This window comes from Pseudophryne corroboree, chromosome 4 (assembly GCF_028390025.1).
Source record: "Pseudophryne corroboree isolate aPseCor3 chromosome 4, aPseCor3.hap2, whole genome shotgun sequence".
Taxonomy (NCBI): domain Eukaryota; kingdom Metazoa; phylum Chordata; class Amphibia; order Anura; family Myobatrachidae; genus Pseudophryne; species Pseudophryne corroboree.
This window is the reverse complement of record NC_086447.1, coordinates 429,339,595-429,367,131: the sequence shown is the minus strand read 5'-3', so window position 1 is coordinate 429,367,131 and position 27,537 is coordinate 429,339,595. Positions and strand designations below refer to the sequence as shown.

General features: G+C 40.9%; 1 protein-coding gene across 1 annotated transcript in view; it reads right to left on the bottom strand.

Annotated features, from left to right (window-relative positions):
* The window catches only part of LOC134910927 (uncharacterized), a 455,362-nt gene extending 428,090 nt beyond the window's left edge, over positions 1-27,272 (bottom strand). The window contains exons 1-11 of the mRNA XM_063919317.1: positions 27,064-27,272; positions 21,286-21,440; positions 17,662-17,907; positions 15,464-15,615; positions 15,053-15,226; positions 14,133-14,337; positions 12,815-13,026; positions 11,461-11,663; positions 7,138-7,262; positions 6,324-6,450; positions 2,804-2,904 (exon numbers count right to left, since the gene is read on the bottom strand). Coding sequence (XP_063775387.1) covers positions 2,804-2,904; positions 6,324-6,450; positions 7,138-7,262; positions 11,461-11,663; positions 12,815-13,026; positions 14,133-14,337; positions 15,053-15,226; positions 15,464-15,615; positions 17,662-17,907; positions 21,286-21,440; positions 27,064-27,199 — 1,836 coding nt within the window. The 5' untranslated portion in view covers positions 27,200-27,272. The remainder of the gene's footprint in view (positions 1-2,803; positions 2,905-6,323; positions 6,451-7,137; positions 7,263-11,460; positions 11,664-12,814; positions 13,027-14,132; positions 14,338-15,052; positions 15,227-15,463; positions 15,616-17,661; positions 17,908-21,285; positions 21,441-27,063) is intronic.
* Positions 27,273-27,537: the final 265 nt, after the last annotated feature.

Here is a 27,537-nt window from a genome sequence, read left to right as displayed (position 1 = left end):
TTTCAAAAACTGTGCATGGTATGGGTGAGGTGGGCTATCTTTTAGGGTATGTACCGAACATGGGCGCCATCTTGAAATTGCCCATCTTGAATCTAAGTCAGTTTTTTTTCAAATGGAAAGGGGGTCATGTAACATATCAAACAACATTACAATTTGCTGTAAAGTTTATTGCTGCAAACAGATTTGAAATAGCAGTTATGGTTCAAAAGTTACAATACTTTTTTCTGTTGCAGGTAACGCTCATCAAAATTACCTCAATTCTCTCCTCTTTGACAAAAGAGGAGAGAATTGAGGTCATTTTTATGTCTGGAGAATAAAGTTTCTGTGTCAGAGTTGCAGATTTTAACAACCGGCACCCAAAAAGACCTCCAATTTCAAATAACACTGTCAGGTGCCTAATTTCCAAATTCCAAGAAACTGGGACTGTGGCTGACAAGTCACGGAGTGGTCATCCAAAAAGTGCTACTGACGAGACAACCTCAACAATGGTTTAGCATCTTTCATGAAGAGCCCACAATGCAGCACAACACCCACACATTAAATGACTGTCCTTTATGGAGAACAGTTCAGCCTGTAATTCCAACAAAAATAGTGTTGTAACATTTGAACCATAACTGATCTTTTCAGCAAATTTTGATGTTGTTTGACATGTTACACGACCCCTTTCCATTTGAAAAAACTGACCTAGATTCAAGATGGCTGATTTCAAGATGGCGCCCATGTTTGGTACATCCCCTTAAAGATAGCCTGTTTTTCAGCAAATTGGAGGTGTTGTTTTGTGTGATGGTCTGCGCTATGTATTGGTGCACCTGTCCCCGTGGGCACGGAATTATTATTCTTGTGTACATGGGTGTACATGGGTTCTAACGCTGAGCTGTTGATTGGTCGCACTACACACCCCCTATTATTTGTATTGTGAGTTTTATATGTGTTGTTTTTTGTAATTATTAAATGTGTTTTGGGATAATATGTTATACCTGGAGAGCCATTGAGGCCCCCCTGTTCTAGAGGAGCTGTGGTTTAAAGTATGTGGCACCGTGCGTTGTTCTAGTGAAATGTGAAGGGTACATTTGAGTACTTGTACTTGTAATGTACTTTGATTATTGCCTACAAGGAAGCATAAGATTGACTGCGTTCCCTAGGTAACGGAGGGGATGCAGCTATTGGTTATTGGGTACTATGGGGATTATTTACCCTTTGTTTGTTTATTTAATAATTAGTACCATAGATGTTGAATTATAACTCTTATGCATCCGTGATATTGATAAAATTGTTTATGTTGTGCATGGTGTTCGCGCTATCGCGCTAGCTAATACACTTTGAGTACCTTTGAACCAGAAATAGTTGCACTCCGGCGTTCGGACATGTGGCGGGGGAACGCACGCCGGGTCCAGCTCTGGTGGAATGCACACTGGACACAGAGCGGGATACCGCATTGTCCACTCGAGCTGGGGGTACTTAAGAGGCATCCAGGGAATAGGTATGTGACTTCCGCTGCAATAACTTTGCTGTAGTGCTATGTTGGTGGCTTATATTGGTGACATGCTTGACAAAGGTCCAGAGGGACCGAAACGTTACAGTTGTTCTATCCCTTTGCATACATAATGAAGCCTTGCATTTGTATCCTTGTGAGTATGATATATACAATTTTCTTCAAGCACATATTTATGGACTGGAGAATGCCTACTTATTGGAATCTATATATATCAGAATTGCCCGTGCAGGGGATTATCTGTGTAGAGCACCCCAAAGATGGAAATTTGATGAGCGTGCGGGACTCCCCCATTGGATATATATATATATATATATATATATAGTATATATATATATATATATATATATAAAATGATAATGAACATGAACTAAAGCAGCGCTTGTATGTGTGTTTTATTATCTCAATGATCAATGTAATATACTCTTTATAAATTTCATATAGCGCTTAATACATAAAAACAACAATAATAATAATACATATTAAAATTCCCATTAGAGCAATTTCTCACCCACTGGTACTGTTCATTAACTATGTTAGTCCTTCTTTGGATGCCTGTTCCTTTATTGCTCCAGATTCCAAAATGTGTGTTTATATTGTATTCCAACACAAAAAAATTGCCTTTTGCGGTGGGTCCCTTTCTTGCCAGAGGAACGCTCTCCTAGGCCAAATGCAGGTGTAGGCTGGAGTCCTCAGGTCAATCGCGGTTTTGGTTCCTGTCACTGTTTGGTAAGTAGTAGGCAGGTTTCCGTTCAGTTGGAGTGCACACCCTTGAAGTCAAAGTGGAGCTGGTTCAGGCAGAATGAATATGTGGGTGTCCTGTGGGTGGATATTTAAAGCGTTTCGCTGCTCCAAGCAGGAGCTTGAAAAAGGTGCAATCACTTTAGCACAATGCCTTGCAAGTGATTGTCCTCTAAAAAAAAAAATCCAAGTTCCGCCGGCATCTCGCACGGACGCCAAACTTGGGAGTCATTACATTCGGCCCTTTGTGTGCTTTATTACTTATTGTTATATCTTTTATTAGAAAAAAAACATAATAAAAAGTTGTTTAAAAAAGAAAGTCCCAAAGCAAATGGGGTTTATTGAAGAAAAGAAAAAAAGCTGGAGTCAATATTTAATGCCATAGGTCAAAAGTACCTTGAGATACATTCAACCAATGAGAATGTAGCATTAGTTAAACAAAAAAAAAGCCAGACAACCGCTTTGCTAGAGGCAATTAGTACACAGAGCTTAAGTTCAAGAGTGTTTCAATATTTGAAGAGAATTTCCATATCTGTATTAGTTTTCCTATTAATAGCAATACATTTTTACCTGAACTTCATCCTCCTCAATAAGAGTCTTCAGTTTCCCTGGTGTACTTGTGATTTGTCTCAACATTTGAGTTTGGTGAGCAGAGGGATCAGTCTGGGCATCTATAGGTGGGAAACAATACAGAATGTATGTAGAATGTTATAACTAGCTAACACGAAGTCCCCATCCCACCAAAATAAAAACACATGTTTCTGTGACATGTGCCATAATTTTAACAGCAGTTTATTAATATAATCAAATTAACAATAAAAATACAAATAAACTTTAATATTGACTTATTCTGTTTTGGGCCTCAACTATCAAGTTAAGAAGCTCTGATATAGTCCAACATGTGTTTATGTGTGAATAACAGATAAACAGATGAAGAACACATTTTCCTTTGTACTTGTTAATGTCTTTAAGATAGAGTAATGAGTCTAGCCTAGTTTTACACCCACACCCAGCTTTATATGTTAGACAGTTAGCAATATTTAAAAAAAAATGTTAAATAATTTTTTTTTTCAACAGTACATGCATATTTATATATATTGATAACATATATTGGGCATAGTGGTCTCTTTCATAAATTAAAAATGATAATAGTGATGTTTTTATTATTTTAGGGGTAGAATATTGTTTCCCATGTATTATCTCTCCAGCCCCTCGTCATTTGTCTGTAGTAAATATTGCTTTTCTTTTCTGTGTACAAGAAACAATACAGTATGTTGGTATGAAATTGCTTCCCGACTGAGACAGAAACGGTTTCTGTACAGATCAATCAATGTGTCTGAAGGATAATGGTTGGAATGAATAATTAATAATAATAATTATAATAATAATAATCATTACAAGGCAGAATCAAGAGGTAGCAACAAAATGCTCACTGATAAAAAAAACCCAGAAAACAAAAAACAAGTGTATCCTAAAATAGAGTCCACGTGGATGCAAAAGTGTGAAAAAGTGGAAAAAATAATAAAGAAAAAAAATATTGTGTTGACCATAAAATATAGATCACACACTTTTATTTGAGCTACTCTGAGGTATAAACAATTGTCGTGTGGTTAGGTTGCTGAGGGATATGCAATTAGGGGTATGCAATTAGACTTTTTGCTATTTTAGGGCGAATGGTGATTTACCCTATTCATTAGCAGGAGATTTCAGCAGGAGCGAAAAACATATGGATTGGTGAATCCACATGTTTTCTTACCTTTGCTGGCAAAAATACGGGCCATTTTTGCTGATTTTGAGGCATTTTTCGTCAATGCCTTTAAAAAAAAAAAAAAATATGAAAAGGCATTGGTGAGAATTTCCCTAAAAAAACAGGTGAAAACTGCCTCAGATGAATAGGCGGAGAGGGCAAAATCAATAATTGTGAGATTACTAGTTTATTGCATACCCCCCTATATAGGTTAATTAGCACAAAGTGCTACATGAGAACCATCTGTAGTTTCCAATCTTTTTTAATCTGATGCAAACTAGAGTAAAATATCTACAGTATCATTCTTCTGGCTGATTTATGGAAATAAGTGATACTGGGAAGATTAATTTAATAAATGTTGAGTTCATTGCTTTCATGTAGCCTGCATCATTGAAAGATTGGCAGACAGGGGTGATTGTCCAAAGCACCAAGATCATGGGCAACACCCAAGCGTATAATGTACAAGGGCAATCCATTCTGCTATCACTAGTCCCCAGCTATTAATCACGTGAAGAGTCTAATGATGTGGACATCATGCCCTGAAGGTAAGACTTTTTTCTTTTCTCACTACTCACCTCACCACCATCTTATTCTGGTCCATAGACACTTTAGCACACTCACTTTTGTCACAAAACACCCATATAATTATTATTTCTCTCAACCCCCACTAGAATAATTCCCTCTTTGATAAAACAGGCTATGAACAGCCTGGTTCTTAGAGAAAAAAAAACATACTTCTTTTTAAACCGCTTGGTTTGTCTCTTCCTGGCTCTCATTATTCAAGTTGCTTGATCTTAGCACAACAACATAGTAACAATCTTCTTAGTTTTCCCACAGAGACAGATACACTTGCAATAATTCACACTAACTACATAACTGCCACATACCAGGGCTATTCCTCATTATTTTCTCCTAAATCATTTACATGCTTGTGGCATGTTGGACAAGTCTACTGTCTAATCCTCAATTATCTTGGCCTTCAAAATGGAGATTATGGTATTTTATATTGTCTTACTAATTGGCTGCCCATCATGCCTTTCTCTGGAACATTCTTTTCCCCATTCCCTGTTATTGGGGTGTAGAGGCATTGCCATTATTCTTCAGATATTTTCTAAAAAATCTAGAGTGGCCTGTTATCTCCACCATAATTCCTTTTCATGGTTATCTTACACCAACCTATATGGTTAATGTTGTAGCAGATCCTCCACAGCTGGTCCTGTGTAAAGCTGGGTACACACTGTACAATTATCTGTCAGACCAAAAAAAGACTAAAAAAGACTAAAAAGACTAAAAAAATCTGAATATGTATAGTATGGAGCAGAGAAGGGAAACGGGGACATGATAGAAACTTTCAAATATATCAAGGGCTTTAACAAAGCCCAGGAGGGAAACGTTCTTCAAATGAAGAGAAGTATTTGAACACGAGGACATGCACTGACACTGGAGTGAGGTAGGTTCAGGGGCAAAATTTGAGGAAACATTACTTCACAGAAAGAGTAGTGGACAAGTAGAATAGTCTCCCATAAGATGTGGCAGACTAGATGGGCCAAATGGTTCTTATCTGCCGTCACATTCTATGTTTCTATGACCATCTGTCCAATCTGGCTGGTTGGAATGAAAATATGTTAATGTATGGGAGCAAATCACAATTGACCATTTCCTCCCAAACACTGGAAAACAGACAAAAACAGTCGTTCACACAAACTAATTAAGTCCATTTGATTTATCCAATTTGTCTCAACAATCATTATTGTCTGTTTTCCAGTGTTTCGGAGCAAATGGTCAATTGCAATTTGCTACCACAAATTACAAGATTTTAATTTCAACCAGGCAGACTGGACAGATGTTCTGACAGGTAATGTGTACCCAGCTTAATATAGACCTCCAACTTAAGACATTTGCCAGTATGTAAAATTAAGTTACTTTGTATGTGTAGGGTCAATTCAATTAGAAGCAATTAAAAATAGATTGTTTTGGTGCAGTGTACAGGAGATGTGTATCACACACAAATTCCATACTTATGGTATGTTTAATTGTTGCATTTCAATATTCGGTCCCATGGGGCTGCAAACTAAATACAGAGCTGATACTGTATATGAGCGATTTATGGGCGATATATAGTGCCGCTGCCTGTGTTAAAACATCTGAAGAATGGCACATTGCTGGTATCATCCATGCATCACTTCTAACTGAATTAACCCATAACTGCTTTACCCCAATTACACAGGAATATTAACAAGCAGTTCTGCGTAGAAATGTATGGATATATAGGCAAATATCATCAGCAGAAGTTTGCAGTGTAAAGAATCATAACACAAAGTAAATGAGTTTCACAGAACAAACCTGTTTGCTTGGATTCTGCAGGCAAAGCGATGTCACATACACTTCCTAGTTCACTATCATCATCTTCAGTTAGGTCCTCATGGGCAGGTTTTCTCAGCCCTTCTGTCAGCTTGGATAATATTTTGTACTGTAAAAGTGAAGCACCATTATCCATTGATCATTATGGACAAACACTTAATTTTAATAGTGGACCACTTTAGGATAACATGCATTCGTTTGCTTCTTGGTTAGTGGACACCAGGATATGTAAGTAGAAAACCCTATTAAGGCATCCAGTAAAATTATTTTCACATTACTGATGAAACAACATGACAATGAAATATAATTTTTTTTAAATTGACATCTTAAAAAAACTTGCTTATTACAAGTCAATATCACATGTGACATCTCATTAAAGAGCTAATTTGCTGGGTTTCCTGCATAAATGGGAAAAAATAACCATTAGTGTTATACCCATGAGGACAAACAACAAATAGGCAACAATCCTTAAAACTGGAAACTGCCCATGTGGATGTTTAATGAAAAGCACAATAAAACTTGTACACGACATTCTGCACGCATTCTGCACGCATATTTGGCAATGACCCTGTTCACACAGAACAAAGTAACTGACAATTAGCACTGCAGCACATGATAAGCAGAAAGGAAGGTGTCACTATTCACACATTTGTTAAAGGGCACCAACACATCATAAGTTATTAATATTATTTTGTTAACTGAAGTACAAAATGTTTTGTAAAAAATGTTCATATAAAGCCGCACTATCACAACATCCATCACCATAGCTAGCAACCACTATGATTTTACTCTTTACCTCTTGCAGCTTGTCCATTATGTCCAATGTTTGCTTCAGCTTGACGCTCAGTGCTTCCAAGTGGTACATAATTGTGTCATCATCTGTTATAGCCACACTGTTGCTTTGGTAATCGTGCTGTTGGTCTAAGGTAGGTATTTGGCAAAGCAGTAAAATGGTAAATAGTGTGAGCTTTAACACTGTAATGCATTAAATACTATGAAAATTAATTAAAAAACTAGATTGGTCTTGGTGGTCAATGGTTGACTTTAATGTAATTTAATAGTGTGAACGTTTGTTTTCATTTGTGTATTGTTTAGCTAAATGACAGACCTATTGTCCCAGCCGCTTTGCAAATGTTTAATTTTCTAAATCCCATGAGGTACTTCTTTATTTCAAACACTATGTAATATAGCTCATATTTGATAGGTGAAGACAGACAGTGACAGGAATCTGGAGTCCAAAGAATGGAAATCTCCCTTTATTACATTAAAAGGACACTATGCAAGGAACTGAGGGGCAGATTTACTAAGCCTGGTGAAGTGATAAAGTGGAAGGTTATAACACACCAGCCAATCAGGTCCTAACTGTCAAGTTACAAGCTGGGTTTGAAAAATGACAGTTAGGAGCTCATTGGCTGGGGCTTTATCACCTTCCACTTTATCACTTCACCAGGGTTAATAAATCTGTCACTGAGTTCTGCTCATCTCATGAAAAGCACATACACCTGTTCATATCTGTTCAAATGCGGGGAACACATACATCACTGCCCTGAAAACGAATACAAAAGGTACCGACACCCTAGTGCCATATGCCTATACTGAGAATAGTATAGTACCATGATGGAAAGCTGCTCCATTATATAGATTATATTGAGAAGTGGTCAACAAGGAGTTGTGTAATAGCATGAGGCTGTAGGCCAACTGACTTCAAAGATCCACAGTAATTTATGATGCATAGGCACAAATGTATTAAGCCTTAACAATAGATAAAGTGGACACGGATAAGGGCCCAGATTTATCAAGCCTTGGAGAGTGATAAATTGCACAGTGATAAAATACCAGCCAACCAGCTCCTGTCATTTTCCAAACGCAACCTGTAACATGACAGGAGCTGACTGGCTGCTACTTTATCACCATGCAATTTATCACTCTCCAAGGCTTGATAATTTGGCCAAAGAGTGATAAAGTACCAACCAATCAGCTTCCTAACTGACATGCCACAGGCTATGTTTGACAAATGACAGGAGATGATTGGCTGGTCATTTATCTCTTTTTATCCATCTCCACTTTATCTCTTGTTAAGGCTTAAGACATTTGGGCGTTTATTCCTTATAGTACATTCATCTTCTACAGAACACAGAAGTGATAGATATTATGCATATTAGCATCCCTTATATGATAGAATTTATTTACATAACTTTACCCTATTATTATTAGTATAATAGTCTCATTCTCAACTGCTGATATTAAATACAGTTTAACGAACTGAAGAGTCACAAGATGAACAAATATTTATCAGCTTTTGAATAGCATTATAATATATATACTGGGATCTAAGATGATAAATCAGCCCCGTCTATATGAGAAACATAAACAATATTGTGAGGATGCACATATAGCTGACATCTTGTACAACAAACAGTATATTACATCCTTGGCGTAACTGTCAGCTTATTAAGATCCCACTACTCAGGCCTATGCTTTTCTCCCAGTACAACAGTGACATCATTGCAATCAGGCTCTGAATGTAACATGGCATGTTTTATTCAGACAGACTAACTTGGCCATTTTCCCTGTCACATTCTAGTCTTACAATTACTGTGATTTCCTTTGTCTCTATTAGCTGTCTGTCATTATTACACAGGGGCTCTATGTAAATGTGGACTCATAATTAGATATCCACATTCACACACTCACAATGCAGAAAACATAGTTGGAGGCGTTCCGTGCACAGAGGAGCAAGTCAAAGAGCACTATTAATGGACTTACATTGCGTTTGTTAGTATAAAGTGAAGCAACTAAATTGTACTGTAGGTTAGAATATATATATTTTTAAACTCTAAAATGACAACATAGAATGCCTTTTTACTAATAAGAATTTTGAGAATTGAAAAAACAAACATGTACTTAGTAACCCAAAACATTTGTATCCTTGTATTTGAGAATGTAAATGCATTTATCTAGTACAAGTACATTGAGCTCTAATCACCAATTAGTACAACGCATAATAAATTAGATTACAGTGAAGCTATATAGTTCAGGTAGGAGGGATCAGTTTACTAGCTACAGCGTTGGATCTGATGTGTAGTACAGTATGTGGTGTATGCCTTTGAGAATACGCATATGAAGAGGTTTATGTATTTTAGAATAGACACGCCCTAAAAAAAATATATATATTTCTATTTATAGGAATACAGAAAGATACGTGGGCGCTATTTATAAAAATAAATAATTTAAATAGAACAATTAATATTTTCTACTTTATAATGTTGCTCCACTTTTCTAGCTGCCCACAATTGGGGATCTGGATATCCACCAAAGCTAGAATACAACCAAAAATACACAATAATGTGGGCGCTATAAAAAGATATATTTGCAACAGCTGCTGGTTTTGTAAATACAAATTTTATTTATATTATTCCCGGGTAATTAATATATAACTTAGATCCTATATATATCACAATATAAAAACAATCATCAAATTAGTAAAACATTTAAAAGACTAATGTCCAAGCGCTCAGAACTTGCTGGCAATCCTGAAGATAACTGGTGATTAGTGTAATTAATATGCATATGCCGGCTGTTAGTGATCGTTAGTACTTATAACACAGTTTTGAGCTCAATAACGAATTAGTAGAAGCAGTTCATTGCTTTATAAAGCCTGTTATACTTCACCAAGTCCGGACTGGTCATATGTGGATCCGGTGATATATAGCATATACTGCAATCAGTTGCTGTCCACGTCTGTATTGTATCCGTGGGTGGATCTCGCTCTCTCTTGTTGGCTAACGGACAGGCCACTCAGCGGCGGTTCCCCAAAGCTGGGGGCTTCTGCTTAGTTGGTAGTGGTCTGTACCTTCCTGTGCCACTTGTTTGCCGAGAGGAGCGGTAGGGGCAGCAAGCCCTGAGCTGCAGGAGACGCTGTGTTTGGCCGCGATCAGCGGCTTCCGGGTTCGGAGCTTCCGGCTTCCGGTTGCGTTCCACCTGCGTTCCACAGTCAAAATTCAGTCACCTGACGCGTTTCTCCGCCTCTCAAAGGGGCGGTTGCATCAGACCTCTGATGAAACCGCCCCTTTGAGAGGCGGAGAAACGCGTCAGGTGACTGAATTTTGACCTCTGATGAAACCGCCCCTTTGAGAGGCGGAGAAACGTGTCAGGTGACTGAATTTTGACTGTGGAACGCAGGTGGAACACAACCGGAAGCCGGAAGCTCCGAACCCGGAAGCCGCTGATCGCGGCCAAACACAGCGTCTCCTGCAGCTCAGGGCTTGCTGCCCCTACCGCTCCTCTCGGCAAACAAGTGGCACAGGAAGGTACAGACCACTACCAACTAAGCAGAAGCCCCCAGCTTTGGGGAACCGCCGCTGAGTGGCCTGTCCGTTAGCCAACAAGAGAGAGCGAGATCCACCCACGGATACAATACAGACGTGGACAGCAACTGATTGCAGTATATGCTATATATCACCGGATCCACATATGACCAGTCCGGACTTGGTGAAGTATAACAGGCTTTATAAAGCAATGAACTGCTTCTACTAATTCGTTATTGAGCTCAAAACTGTGTTATAAGTACTAACGATCACTAACAGCCGGCATATGCATATTAATTACACTAATCACCAGTTATCTTCAGGATTGCCAGCAAGTTCTGAGCGCTTGGACATTAGTCTTTTAAATGTTTTACTAATTTGATGATTGTTTTTATATTGTGACATATATAGGATCTAAGTTATATATTAATTACCCGGGAATAATATAAATAAAATTTGTATTTACAAAACCAGCAGCTGTTGCAAATATATCTTTTTATAGCGCCCACATTATTGTGTATTTATAGGAATTACTATCTGACCAATATGTTGTACAGTCCTGGAGACTAATGTGACTAGTGTTATTGATCAGCAAGTGGTACGTTGCTTGTTGACTAATATGCAATACAACCGCAGTAGCAAGCATGTTATATTACGCTAACGACCAACAAGATAAAGCATGGTGAATATAAAGCAATTTTGACCGGAAAAGAGATAGCTTAGATGTAGCATTTCCAGCAGTGAATTCAGGTACATTATTTAAATGGAAATGTCAGTAAAATACCCATCAGAAAGGTGCAAACAATAAATACCGGAGCTGGATGTTACGGATGATGGCATCTTCATAATAGCTTTATTAGTTTTCACAGTTTGTACAGAGGACAATCTTCCAACTGCAGTAGAAATGGAACTTAGAGATGAATATCTTTGAAGTCCATGTGTCCCTAATAACCATTCACGTAGACGGCGTAACTCCTCCTGAAAACAGGTGTGTACTGCCAGGCAGGCTTGTGTTCTGCATTGATGGAAATACAGTATTCAGAACATAGTGGCTACAACATGGGTTACAACTGTACCAACTACAGCAGTTTCTGCTGAACCACTGTGTACCTCAGATGTTTTTGAACAATGACCATAAACCTATAGGTTTGAGAGCTATTGTATGCCTTAGCATCATTTTACTCTGCACAGTCATGAAGTAATGTAATGGTTTGCACTATACATATATATGTGTTCTGCCCCTAGAGGATACATAAGTGTACATTTATGGAGCTTGATATCCACAGTCCTCCTTCCACAGATAAACACAACAAAAGCCTTTGCGAAATGCTTTTACTATATTACCCATAGCCCAACAGTAATAATAATAGCATTGGGGTTATTGTATATTCAAGAACAGATAATTTATGATTTTCCAGTAACCAGCTTTTATTCCTGTAAGGTCAAGGGCAGATCTGTACCTGTCTCCATCCATATACTATGGGGGTCATTCTGACCCGATCGCACGCTGCAGTTTATCGCAGTGTTTGGCCGCCGTTTCGTGGGCGCGGTCCGGCTAACGCAGGCATGGCAGGACCGTGCGGGGGGTGGGCTGCAGCTGCTGCGTGACGTCACTCGCAGCCGCTGCGGGCCGGGGAGCGATGAGTAGCTCCTGGCCAGCACGCTAAAGCTGCGCTGGCCGGGAGCTACTCCTAAAGTGCAAAAGCATTGCCGCGGTGCGATGCTTTTGCACTTATGTGGGGAAGGGGGCGCGGCACTGACATGTGGGGCGGACTAGCCCTGTGCTGGGCGTCCACCCACATGTCTGAGTGCCTGATCGTAGCTGTGCTAAATTTAGCACAGCTACGAGCAACTCGGAATGACCCCCAATGGAAACCAGAAAACATAAGAGGCCCCAACCCAGAGAAAGTATGCACTTAGATTTCCACTCAGTCATGCTGCATTTTATGTTATGTTGTAAACAACAGTTTTTGGTACAGCGTATAACAGGAATGTGTGTCACATTTAGTACTGATTTGGTCCAGCACATTTCCCATTACTACTGTAACTGTAAGTGAATTGGAGGTACCTTTTACAATTCTTTTGGGACCCCAGTTCATCTCCATTAACCCGTGTGTGGCATTCTAACTTTTTGCAGTGGATGGTAGTTTCTCCTACACTACTTACTGTTCATAAAACGTACTGTTGCTGCTCCTTAACTTCTTTGTTTTGTATTTCTCCTTTTTAGGCATCTTCTCTTCTCCTGCACCAAGAACATATTCTTCTTTATCTGTTACAATGTGTTGTCTTATTATGTCCCAGAGTCTGTCTTCTGAACCTCCAACCCTGATGCTGTCTTTCAGAGCAGATCTGCAGTTCTGAGCCAATTGATTTGATACCTGGTACAAAAAAACTATTGTAATACACTCAGCTCCAGATTGGTATAATATTATTTTGGCCGAACGTTCTCCAAAACTGTTTATCTTCTCTAAAGAGAAAAAAGATATGGAACATGCTTTACACTGTACACTACTCTAGACTGTTGCAATAAATGATCAAGCCTCATAAGCACAAAAGAGGATTTAAGTTGTGCTGATTAACAAATACAAATACAGGTACAACTGATCAGAATAGAATGTTACTCAGATATTAGGTACAAGAAGATGACACATGTGGCAGAGGAGTGATTCAGAAACAATCTCCTATAACTGAAAGCTGGATTATTGTGTGATAAACAGTATAACATCTAGAATAAAGCAAAGCCTCAGATAAGAGTAATTTAACATCACCAAACAGAGGATAAAGAGTGAATTGTAGTGTGGTTGGCTATTAGGGAAAGGTATTTTAGGCTTCATTGTGAGAAAATAACTCCTTTAGGAAGATTGACCTTGACGTAACCAGATGAATCAGAGGCTATTTGAACATCACAGTGCAGATAGTAACATGATCAATAAGAGCTGACTAATTTTAGAGAACAGGATGAGACAAAGGAAGATCCATGACAGTCTATGACATGTGTGAGGTCAGTATTGTCAATTCTAATGCTACAATTTGATGGATTATATCTCTGTGCAGGAGTATCACTATAGGCTACTTTGCCCTGGTTATGAGACAACACCCTCTTACCCATTTCACCATCCTTATTATACTTTAATGCAATACGATTTATATGTGAGTTTATTAAGCTTTAGAAAATGATGTTAGAGTGTGAATGAAGTGACAGGCATGAAACAACTTTGTTCTCTCTTATCCAGGCTTCATCTGCTCAATGACAAACTGTTTGCTGGAGACCATAACTGAAACTCCATTCCGTGTTTACTAACGCTTCAGTAAAGCATGTAAAGGTCTAACGCTGCTTTGGTGTGTGCGTCACATATTGGTCATATAAACTGAAAAGCTTAAGTTTATGGCATTGTGAGATGGTCAGTAAGATTAAGCTAAGGTTAAATAACTACAATGTGGTTTTATTTGGGGATAGAGCAAATAGTCATAGACTTGCTATTACCTTAGTGAGCAGCAGTCCCAGATACCCAGTCTTCGAGAAGAAGCGCGACATGCTCTCCATTTGTTGGATGCCATTGAAGAAGCCTGGTAGAATGGTGTTAATCAGTTTTGATGGGTCATTATCTGTGGCCAAAGCATCCAGATGACGGTAAAGTGCTTCCAGGTACTTAACACGATCCTTGGTAGCATTTGTTGCCTCTGTAATGCTAAATAATATGCAGTAGTATGAAACAGTTAAATGCTGCTCCTATTGTGGTAATTATTTGAACTTCATAGATACAAATCTCTCTTTGTTGACATCTCCTTACTAACTGCTACTTGCCCTTACTGCTGAAAAATAAATGGAAACTGTTTTGCATCTGTAGTCATCCTTTTAGCTATCTCTGTGGTTGTCAAACTATGTACCTAGGCACCCTGGGGTACCTCCGGACACTTGCAGGGGTGCCTTGGATTGGTGGTTCAGGGCTAATTCAAAGTATTTATGGTCAATGTAATAGGCAAAGCCAGAAACCAGTGCTGGTGTCTGTCAATCATAAAATATGTGGACAAACGGAAGCAAATCACCACATAATTAAACCGAAGGATGACATATAAACCAAATGTAATTAATTTTTCTTTCTAAATCCTAAATAAGAAAATTTTTGCCTATGAGTGCCGTGAAAAAATTTCTGATACACTAGGGCGCCGTATTTCAAAAAAGTTTGGGAACCACTGAGCTATCTTATGGAACTTAGGTTGTCTTTATGTAGCCCTTTATTAAAAAAGAAGCCCTCAGAAGTTTCCAAACTCTGTCCTCAAGGAATCCTAACAGTCCAGGTTTTAAGGATATGCATGCTTGAGCAGTGTGCTCAGTCATAGATATTCTTAAAACCTGAACTGTTAATTTACTTTGAGGACCGAGTTTGAGAACCACTGCCTTACCTGATATCCACAGCTTTCCATCTCTTTAGCAGTCGTGATTTGGCATAAATCAGGACACCAATGACAGACTTGCACTCTTTTCCTCGTAGTTGCTCGGTAATCAAGCCCAAGATTTTTTGTCTTTGGTGCCAACGTTCAAGCTCAGTCATAGGTGTAGTAGTAATATCTAAAACTCTAAAAACAATGGGATTCAGGTTATATGGGTGAAATGATATAATAACAGATTTGCATGTGTATTTTTTCTTCTTCTTTCAGGAACAGAAGTCAGACGGTATAAACTCGTAGCACCAAAACATAGTTGATCTTTTGTCTGCTGTGTCCTTTATCTGTATTCTTAGTTACAGAGAATACTAAATACCCTTTGACTAATATAACAATAGCCATTCCTGTGCACTTCTGAATATGTATTACCTTTCATCCACTGCTTCCTTCAAAACTTGATCAATAGTTTTTATCCAATGAGAAACCAAGGCTTCACTTTCACTGACAATCTCTGCATCCAGAATGGAAGATCTCTGTTGTAGAAAGTCAGGACTAATGGTTTTCTGCGGTCTCTTCAAAATCTGTATCAAATAAAAAAACTGTAAACACCTTACATTTATAAGTGGGTAAAAGAAAAATAAGCTTACAGACAATACTAGACTTTAACAATTTCATAATGTGGCAGGAGAGGTACTTTGCCTCCTGTAAGCTACACACAAGATCCTGGGGGTGGATGGACCGGGTTCCCATCCATTTGGCCCAGACCAGGTCTTATAGGCTTCTTAGCCCAAGAAGCTGCTTCATCAGCTATCACCTGGCTGCTGGGTTTAAAGCAGAGTTTCTCCCATGAGTCAGGGCTCCTGAAGGCAGTTAGTGTCCAGGGGATAGGCCTGCTAGGGACAGTGGGATCTGGAGGGCTGGGCCACTAGTGTCAGGATGCCGGTACCTGAAGGTTCCTTATTAAGTAAGAGGGAGTGAGGCAAGGCCTAACCTCCCTGGTAGTTTATACTAAAGACAGTGATCTTTGTTTTATGTATATCTTTGTTCTTGAGCTACCTGAATAAAAGGTATTTGTTGTTTTTGCACAAGCCTGGAGTCAATCATTGGGGGATTTTTGTAGCAGAGCACATTCTAGCAAGACTCCTGTTACAATATATATATACTTTTTACACAATAGGTATATGTATTATATTTACATCCATAGCTATATACTGTATATGTCTTAGAGAATAGTTGGGGAGTCAGTTTTGCATACCCTGGGCCCTGCCTAGGGTTGCCACTTCTCCCTGATTTCATGGATTCTCCAGGATTTGGTGGCAACCCTCAAGGAGGCTTTTTCCCTTCACCCGGATTCCTGGATTCTCCAGAAATAAGGGGACCCTGGGAGCGCCAGTAGTGCTCCTTGGCAGCCGAGGAACTCAGTGAACTACAGTGACTGTCTCGCGAGATGATGACATCAAATCTCACGAGACTGTGTTCAGTTCAGACTGAGCCGAAGCTACCATCTGCAGCTCTTCCTCAGCGTTTCCCTGGGCTGTGCCTGCGGACCGCAGACTGAACCGAAGCTGCCATCGGCAGCTCTTCCTCAGCATTTCCCCGGGCTGCAATGGTGAAGTAATGCTGGCCCTGCTCATGTGAGAAGAGCAACGAGAGCTGACAGGCATGTCACACATATATTTATAATATAATGAGCATGCATGAAACAAATAGAGGCTCAAGTTATATATAGATATATGTATATTTTTTAATCACTAACAGACACCTTTTAGTAGTGCATTTGTTTGTTTGACCTGTTGAAGCTTGATACTGATTAGGTTGTGTGCAACACTTCCACTTCCATGGTTCTTCCCTCTTTCATACAATCAAGTTATAAGCACCAAATGCCTGTAATTAATCCTATTTGCGACTATTATATTCCTATTTATATAGATACACTGTTTAATTTAGATTGTTGTACGTAAAGTATTTTATAAATATGGTGCATCATTTTATTTACATGACCATTGCTTGGTGCCGCTGGAAGGGGGGGTGGAACTCCAGGAATCAATGATGCATGAGGTGGCAGCCCTAGCCCTGCCCCCTTCTGCACTCTGATTGTTGGATAACCAGTGACATCCATAATCAGGGTGCTACAGCAACAGTACACTGCATGTCTGCAGGCCCACCATCAAGGGAATATGGTGGGAACTCCAGTCCTGGGCCCGGACGGAGGTGGGACCTGGGTGGCTGCAGTCAGGATAGGGGGCCATGCCAGCTACCTGCCTGTGTACTGGCAGGCAGCCTCAAAAGGACAGAGCCACGGTGATATTTTTACTACAGAGCTGGCCATGAGCCAATCGGTGCTCGTGGACCTGCAGCCAATCAGGCCTCATTTGTCTGCCTCATTTACAAACAGAGAAGTAGTACTGAGCAGGTGGTCATTATGAAAAAACAGTGACATTACCAATATCAAAAGTCTCAGAGACAGAACTTTTACATCATACTCTGTACTTAAAACTGAACACAATTTGTAGCTGTGTATTACTGTACATTGGAAAGATAATATCACCTTCAATTTTCAGTAAATAAATACAACTAAAAAGTATTAAATGAAAGAAACATAACATTTTGCTGTTGTTTGTACTTACATTCATGTGTTGTTTTTCTAAATTCGTTAAGGTAGCTGCGTCTTCAATAGCTATAACATATTTTTCCAGACCTGATAGAAAATGAGTAACACTCTCCTGACTGCAGGACCCCCAGTCTTTCTGAGCACGCAGAATTGGGATACACAGTTCATTTAGTAAACATTTAAGACTTTCCACTGGGTTTTCCTTTATTTCACCACAGAATATTTCTCTCTCCATCAGAGCAGCATCAACATCATGCTCTGTCTGAATAAAAAGTACATTATTAGCAAAAGTCCCTATATGGCCTACGATACATAGAAGTGTATTATATACACTTATATATACATATTAAGTATAGTTCCTGTATTCATATTCTATAAATCTTACTCGCCTACTCTCCTGGAATATTTGAAAGATTCTTGAATTTGTGGAGAGTAGACAAACCTCATGCATCCCATCCACTCCTCAAGTGAAGTGGGAGGGGCTGTGCCGTGATTGCACGATTCACAGTACCACGCCTCCCACAGTTGCCCTATTACCTTCCCCTCCAGTATTTTCCCGAAGTAGAGACCATAAAGTCAGCAATTATGCTATAAATGCTCTTAAACGTTATTAATATTATCGTAATTAGAACAATTGCTAGTTTAGTGTCTTTGGGCCTAATTCAGTTAGAATTGCAATTGCAACCCTTTGCAATGCAAATGCAGGAGGAGGTGCATAATACCTCTTTCCTGCATTTGCGGTGCAATCGCATCTGTGATAAACATCGCGACCATCGGTCGTGATGTTCATCTGCAATGGCAGATTGAGTAAGCCTGAGCTTACACAGGCTTGCAATTACAGTGTGGCTTACAAGGCCAAGGAAACTGCACATGCGACGCAGTCCTTGGCCTTGCTACTACTGGAAAATGGGGACAACACTCCCAAGTTTTCACCAACGCCGGCCGCCCCCGCCCCTCCCTCTGAACACCTCTGCCTATCAATCAGGCAGAGGTGTTTGCATCCCTGCAATACAATTGCAGGACCCATATCCTCCCTTAATCAGTATTTCCTTACGTGTCAACCCCGCTGGTTCGCATCCATAGACATGGCACATGTAAAGTTGATGTGCTGGACAGAGCCGGACGAGTGAACACCACGCTGACCTCTCTCCCCTTGCTTGAGGCTGCTGCCGATCCATCTCACCCAGGACACCCAGGAAGTCCTGAGTCCGTGAGCGCAGACTCCTCCAGGAGAGGGTACGTGCGCATCGCCGCCGACATACTGCTACTTTTTATTTAGGAATAACCCATGTTGGGTATTGTTATGTTTTAAAATAAATTACTTGTTTTATATACATCCTCCGTTTTCAACTTTGCATGTGCCATATCTATGGATGAGAACCAGCGGGATTGATACATAAGGAAATACTGATTAAGGGAGGATATCCACGAGACATGGAGGGTGTTGGACTGCCAGCATTGTGGTCAAAAGGATCAAGTGGTAGATAGAAGAGAGATCCCACTGCCAAGAAAGATACCTTTACATGCACGAACCAAGGTGGTTCTATTGTAAGTGTGTTTTCAATTGACCATATGAAGCGCACTAGGAAACCCTTGGGAGTCCATCACTAAAGCCCGAGCAGATTTAGATTGTTGTGTAGAAGGGGGTACATTACATTAGATTCACAATCCAGCGCCAAGCTTACCACTGTGCTATAATATATGTGATCTTGTTTGGTGTGGTGTACACCTGTGGATAAGCACGGCTGCAGGATTTAAAGAAGCGCTAGTTTGAGAAGTAATTTTGTTCACATAGAAAGTAAAGCACTGTGGGGAAAGGTGTGTAGTGTCTTTGTGCTTACCTCTGAGCATAGAAAGTAAAGTACTGTGGGGAAAGGTGTGTAGCGTCTTTGTGCTTACCTCTGAGCGTAGAAAGTAAAACACTGTGGGGAAAGGTGTGTAGCGTCTTTGTGCTTACCTCTGAGCGTAGAAAGTAAAGCACTGTGGGAAAAGGTGTGTAGTGTCTTTGTGCTTACCTCTGAGCATAGAAAGTAAAGTACTTTGAGGAAAGGTGTGTAGTGTCTTTGTGCTTACCTCTGAGCGTAGAAATGAAAGCACTGTGGGGAAAGGTGTGTAGTGTCTTTGTGCTTACCTCTGAGCGTAGAAAGTAAAGTACTGTGATGAAAGGTGTGTAGCGTCTTTGTGCTTACCTCTAAGCGTAGAAAGTAAAGCACTGTGGGGAAAGGTGTGTAGTGTCTTTGTGCTTACCTCTGAGCGTAGAAAGTAAAGCACTGTGGGGAAAGGTGTGTAGTGTCTTTGTGCTTACCTCTGAGAATAGAAAGTAAAGCACTGTGGGGAAAGGTGTGTAGTGTCTTTGTGCTCACCTCTGAGAATAGAAAGTAAAGCACTGTGGGGAAAGGTGTGTAGTGTCTTTGTGCTCACCTCTGAGCGTAGAAAGTAAAGTACTGTGGGGAAAGGTGTGTAGTGCCTTTGTGCTTACCTCTGAGCGTAGAAAGTAAAGCACTGTGGGGAAAGGTGTGTAGTGTCTTTGTGCTTACCTCTGAGCGTAGAAAGTAAAGCACTGTGAGGAAAGGTGTGTGGTGTCTTTGTGCTTACCTCTGAGCGTAGAAAGTAAAGTACTGTGGGGAAAGGTGTGTAGCGTCTTTGTGCTTACCTCTGAGCGTAGAAAGTAAAGTACTGTGGGGAAAGGTGTGTAGTGTCTTTGTGCTTACCTCTGAGAATAGAAAGTAAAGTACTGTGGGGAAAGGTGTGTAGTGTCTTTGTGCTCACCTCTGAGCGTAGAAAGTAAAGTACTGTGGGGAAAGGTGTGTAGTGTCTTTGTGCTTACCTCTGAGCGTAGAAAGTAAAGTACTGTGAGGAAAGGTGTGTAGTGTCTTTGTGCTTACCTCTGAGTGTAGAAAGTAAAGTACTGTGGGGAAAGGTGTGTAGTGTCTTTGTGCTTACCTCTGAGCGTAGAAAGTAAAGCACTGTGGGGAAAGGTGTGTAGTGTCTTTGTGCTTACCTCTGAGCGTAGAAAGTAAAGCACTGTGGGGAAAGGTGTGTAGTGTCTTTGTGCTTACCTCTGAGCGTAGAAAGTAAAGCACTGTGGGGAAAGGTGTGTAGTGTCTTTGTGCTTACCTCTGAGCGTAGAAAGTAAAGTACTGTGGGGAAAGGTGTGTAGTGTCTTTGTGCTTACCTCTGAGAATAGAAAGTAAAACACTGTGGGGAAAGGTGTGTAGTGTCTTTGTGCTCACCTCTGAGCGTAGAAAGTAAAGTACTGTGGGGAAAGGTGTGTAGTGCCTTTGTGCTTACCTCTGAGCGTAGAAAGTAAAGCACTGTGGGGAAAGGTGTGTAGTGTCTTTGTGCTCACCTCTGAGCGTAGAAAGTAAAGTACTGTGAGGAAAGGTGTGTAGCGTCTTTGTGCTCACCTCTGAGCGTAGAAAGTAAAGTACTGTGAGGAAAGGTGTGTAGCGTCTTTGTGCTCACCTCTGAGCGTAGAAAGTAAAGCACTGTGAGGAAAGGTGTGTGGTGTCTTTGTGCTCACCTCTGAGCGTAGAAAGTAAAGTACTGTGAGGAAAGGTGTGTAGCATCTTTGTGCTTACCTCTGAGCGTAGGAAAGTAAAGTACTGTGGGGAAAGGTGTGTAGTGTCTTTGTCCTTACCTCTGAGCGTAGAAAGTAAACTACTGTGGGAAAAGTGGTTTTCCAGGTCACATTTTCCAAACTATGGAGATCTGATTTAACATGAAATCGCCAAGATGTGGGATTTGTTTTGTAATTTGCTTCAATCAAGAAAAAGAGGAGTTGATGTCCATTAGCTGAATGGATTAAAAATAAAGATTTGCATTACAGAGTTATTTAAATAGAAAAAATATATTCAAATACTGAACTTTAGTGTTGGTTTACATTAATTGTATTATTATCAATTAATATATTATCATATGATCTGACTTTCTGCCCTTATTTCTGTTGGCAAAGGGGTTGCGGTGTCGGATAGGGATGTTAGTCCATACAACGGCACTTAACCAGGATAATTGGTTTATTCAGATAACAGAGATAACAGCTTGTAGGATATAGAAGATGTTCTGCAGCAGCAGGGACTCACAGTATACATGTGAAGCAGTACAGCGGTAACACAGCGTCTTAGTACACACAGGATCCGTCTGTATATACACAGGGTGCGGCTGCAGGGTAGACAAGGTCACACACTGAGGAGAGTAGAAGCTGCACGTGAGTGCAGTTGTCTCTCCCAGGAAGAACTCTCTCAGACTGTGCACTAAGCACCTCCTCCTGCACTGAGCTAACACTAGGAGGGAAAACACTAGCGAGTTGATCGCTCGCTAGCTGCTTTTAGCAGCAGTGCACACGCTAGGCCGCCGCCCTCTGGGAGTGTATCTTAGCTTAGCAGAAGTGCGAATGAAAGGTTAGCAGAACTGCTCGTAAAAATGTTCATGCAGTTTCTGAGCAACTCCAAACCTACTCCTACCTTGCGATCACTTCACTCAGTTTAGTTCCTGTTTTGACGTCACAAACACGCCCTGCGTTTGGCCAGCCACTCCCCTGTTTCCCCAGACACGCCTGCGTTTTTGCCTGTCACGCCTGCGTTTTTTAGCACACTCCCTGAAAATGGCCAGTTACCACCCAGAAACACCCACTTCCTGTCAATCACTCACCGATCAACAGAGCAACAGAAAAGCGTTGCTCGCCCTTGTGTAAAACTGCATAGTTTTGTGTGAAAGTACTTTGCGCGTGCGTACTGCGGTCCGTACGCATGCGCAGAACAGATGATTTTTAGCCTGATCGCTGTGCTGCGAACAACGTCAGCTAGCGATCAACTCGGAATGAGGGTCTGGAGCAGGGAAGCTGTCTCTAGTGATGGGAACGGAGACAGACAGCAGAGTGATCCACTGTCTAACAATTTCAACACAAAGGACACTGAAATTTTTTGTATGAATGAAAGACAAGCTTTCTGGTAACTGGACAATAGCTAATTTCACTACATGAGACCTTAGTTGTGGCCCCTCCCTAGAGAATGAGGCACAAAGTCAAGTAACACATCTGTTACTGAAGGTTAGGCAGTCTTTTTTTTTTTTGGGGGGGGGGGGGCAAGGATTGTTAAAGTGACACATCTGAATGTTTTACTTGTGGTTTTGGTTTTAGTAGATATGGTACATTGAAGCCAACAAAGAGAACTAGAAAACACACTTTAGTAAATACCTCTCACATTCTAGGGTTCCTTTGCATGGCAATAGGGATAGAACTACTATGAACTGTATCTGTTCATAGAGTGTTATTTATGAAATAGCACATTTTCATAATTGTTTCTTTTCTGCAATTTTTCTGGCAGTTTTTAACATGCATCTTATGAGTGAATTAGGTGAAGAACATGAATTTAACCCTATGCAAAATGATTTTAGTTAAAAAAAAAATTTAAGTAAATTTTAAACATTGAAATATCGGTTGGGAACATCGTGACCATCACAATTTTACCTTTTAGAGCCCCGGACAGCTGCCAGGTACACAGGAAGGGGGAGGCTAGGGGGGGGCTTATTTTACACTTCCCCAGCTATTGTCTGCAGCCGCTGGGGGTGGGGGGAAGTCCTGCCATGTTGATCGATCAGCAATGATCAGCAGCACAGCAACACTGTGGGGGAGAGTGCAGGGAGGCAGGGGGACCTTCCAGTCCCTCTGACGGCAACAACGGAGGGAAATCTCTGAAAATTGGTAATTTTGAAATAAACACTATTTTATAATTAAACCCCTGGTTAGTTTTGCCATGTAAAAGATTGCCTTTTTAAAAAAAACTGGAGCACTCGCACAAAGTCTTACACTTCCTGCTTATTTCATGCTATTATATTCCCTTGTTATATCATATTTAGATTGTATGCAAAGTGCTGAGAATAATGAATAGTTACTGGAGTGCTTTCTGCAACATCACCCTTGATAAGATTGTTTAATATCTTTCCTGATAAAAATATTTTGATGCAGAACAGATTTGATTATTAAGTTGCTTCCAATCCAATGCAGTCACCGTGTCTGAGGACAAAAGGGGTCATTCTGACCTGATCGCTTGCTGCAGTTTATCGCAGTGCAGGGATCAGGTCAGAACTGCGCATGCACCGGCGCCGCAGTGCGCCGGCGCATGGCTGGCAGCCAACGGCTGTTATTGCCTAGCAATCGCCTCTGCCTGATTGACAGGCAGAGGCGGTCGCTAGGCGGGAGGGGGTGGCACGGCGGTGTTTGGACGCCGTTTTGTGGGTGCGGTCCGGCCAACTCTGGCATGGCCGGACCGTGCGGGGCGCAGGCTGCAGTGGCCTCGTGACGTCACACGTAGCCGCTGCGACCCAGGGCAGTGGCGAGTAACTCCCGGCCAGCCACAGGAGCTTTGCTGGTCCGGAGTTACTCTTCAAGTACAAAAGCATCGCCGCCGTGCAATGCTTTTGTACTTGTGTGGGGGGGGGGGGGGGGGGGGGGCAGCCTGACATGCGGGGCGGACTAGCACTCTGCTGGGCGTCCCTCCGCATGTCAGTGTAAATGATCGTAGCTGTGCTAAATTTAGCACAGTTGCGATCAGGTCGGAATGACCCCCTAAGTGCTCTTCCCTGCTGATGTCACACACTCTGTATGTCGGTTCATTATGGAACTTTCTGAGATTTATGCAGAGCAAACTGGGTAGTTCTCATTTTGCCTCAGAGTGTTTACTAGAATTTTCACCATTAATTGGGAACAGTGGTAAAATCTATGTAAATTTAGTAATATATATTAAAAAAAAAATCAGTTTTCCTCTCTGTAAAGTTGAAAAATAACCTGTGTCTGCTTCATTACACTAAAGGTGCATACACATGGGTGGTCATTCCGAGTTGTTCGCTCGGTAATTTTCTTCGCATCGCAGCGATTTTCCGCAAACTGCGCATGCGCAATGTTCGCACTGCGACTGCGCCAAGTAAATTTCCTATGCAGTTAGGTATTTTACTCACGGCATTACGAGGTTTTTTCTTCGTTCTGGTGATCGTAATGTGATTGACAGGAAGTGGGTGTTTCTGGGCGGAAACTGGCCGTTATATGGGAGTGTTTGAAAAAACGCTACCGTTTCTGGGAAAAACGCGGGAGTGGCTGGAGAAACGGAGGAGTGTCTGGGCGAACGCTGGGTGTGTTTGTGACGTTAAACCAGGAACGACAAGCACTGAACTGATCGCACTGGAAGAGTAAGTCTCGAGCTACTCAGAAACTGCACAGAGAAGTCTTTTCGCAATATTGCGAATCTTTCGTTTGCAATTTTGATAAGCTAAGATTCACTCCCAGTAGGCGGCGGCTTAGCGTGTGCAAAGCTGCTAAAAGCAGCTTGCGAGCGAACAACTCGGAATGAGGGCCATGGTGCGATTCTGGCTAAATGCCGATTTTGACTTTGCGATTTCCCTTGAACTCCTGGAGCTCAGAACCACTAATGTTGACTGTACACACGGTGTGATTTTGGCTATGTACAATTTTGACTATAAACAATTTTGACTATACTAGAAACTACATTGTGCACAATATAGTCAAAATTGCCTTGCCTGCACAGTCTATTTTTTCTTGTGATACCAACCTCGTAGGAACGTGCATCGGTATCACAAGCTGTATACACACGTTGCGATATGTGCTAACTTTTAACGATTTTGACTATATAGTCAAAATCGTAAGCACACATCACACGGTGTGTATGCACCTTACGATTCACTGTGGTCCCTGTTCTGGTTGCCCCCGTGGGGTCGTGGATCTTCGGGGAGGCTCTGCTTTCATGGCGGTTCAGGGGGCCTAGTCGTGCGCAAGGGCCAGGACAGGCTAAAGGCAAATGCTTTGCCTTCAATAACTCCACGTGTCCTGTGGGTCAACTGTGTCGTTTTCAACACCTCTGCTTGCGTTGTGGAGGGGCCCACCCTGCCTCCAACTGCTCTTTCCCCTGAGAGCGGGCAATCAGTTTTCCCCCGAGTTACGTGGTGTGAGCTTGGAGGATTTTGTACTCATTAAGAAGGCATGGCCTTCTTGTGTTTTGATATGGTCTTTTATAGTGCCCAGGTTGTGTTGGCAAGGTGCCAAGGACTGACGAGCGATTGATGAGGCTAGAAAAAAGCTTAATTCGGCTGTGGCCAAGTGGGTGCTGAATGCTGGTGGTGTGATTGTTCCGCATGAGAGAATCAGGTTTAGGTATCGCTATCTTTTCCGGCCTGATGGAGTACACTTGGATAGGGAAGGTTTGTGTATTTTTTTGGAGGATCTTTTTGTTGGGGTGTCTTTGGTTCATTAGGCGGGGCGAAGTTGCTGGGTCAGGAACTTCACTTTGATGGGAAAAAACGGAAGGTTAATTGTTTTTAGGTCTTATCTAGATGTTTTAATGATTATTTCAGGTTTTGTTGGTGCGCTCACCTTTGTTGACTATATGCATCTGCTGGATCACCCGGGTTGGGGATAGCGACACCACCCGGACGGATGGGTAATCAAGGTATAAGGTTGAGTGGATAGCATTTTGTTGTTAAGGCTGAGTTTTAGATTGGTACAGTTTTACGGGTTGGGGTAGAAATTAGCCGTTCTTTCTTGGCCACCACTATTTAATCTTTATTCAGACATTTTTAGTTAGAAGTTATTAAGAATAAATCAGCTAACAATTTCTGCCAAATCTAAGTCTCTGAGTCTTTATTTTAGAGTTAAGTGTTAAGGGTTTATGAATGTACATGGTCATCCATCAGCCGATAGGATGTTTATAGGCTGCATGGAACTTGGACATGGAATATATCTATTTGATCATTTTGATATAGCCTGTGCTAGTAGTGAATTGTTTCTGATATAATAACAGCTTCATTTTGGTTATGCAACAGTATAATAACTCAGTACCATGCAGTGGAAATTGATTTGTACACTGTGTGGTGCGCTAATATATTATTTCTGTAACACCTACCTTTTATGCATTGCTTTCGCTTTGCAGCAAGTGGTGTTAAATTATACTTTTGGCAGTGTGATTGGTACACCACTATATGTAATGTAGGGAGATACAAGGTGATTCCTTGTAATACTTGGCTGAAGTTATTTTTTACTATCTGCAAGTAAAAACTGTTTAAGTTGGCAGCTCTGTTGTGAATCTTGCTGATGCCAAAACTGGTCTGGAGTATGCTTTCTTATTGCAGTACATCTAAAAGGGGTACATTTCTGAGACAAAGGAATAACACACTCAGAAAAGAACAAAAAGTATAACCAGTTATAGCATATATAGGTCCCAGTTAAGCTACAATGTTGTTTTTCCGTGCAGGTATAATAATAAGGTATAAAATAAAACAAACTGTCACACAATAGCATATGATGTTGCGTATCTATTAAACCCTCTACCTACAGTTACATGAATATTGCAATCTGTTATCATAAATATGATACTGTATACTGCAAATCATTTCTGCTGCAAGATGTACTAACCTTGGAGAAACCTGTTGATAAGCTGAAGATTGTCAGTTTGTGTAACACAACTTTCTAATGCTGATGAGCTGTCCAGTTCTCCACTGTGGAGCGTCTGCTGCACTCTTCCTGCGATCCACCAGTGTCTCTCGTCCATTTCTAACTATTCATTCAGCAAAAATATTCAAAAGTTGGCTCTTGCAAAAAAAGAGAAGTACTACAAGAAAGCAGGACCTATATCAGAGTTTACTACAGTTGCATCTGTTGTCAAGGCCAACAGTAAACAGTGTCAAACAATGAATATCTCTCTAACCAGTAACCCTTTCATTAACTCCAGGGACAATAACAAAAGGGGCTGTGTTTGTTATACCTGACACAAGCTGTTTGTTGTGGGCTGTGTACACCTAAAACAACCTGTAGCAATGTAATAAACAGCAGGACACTAACCATGACAGATCACATTCACAAAAGGAAAATCACTGAATGAGCTGGGCA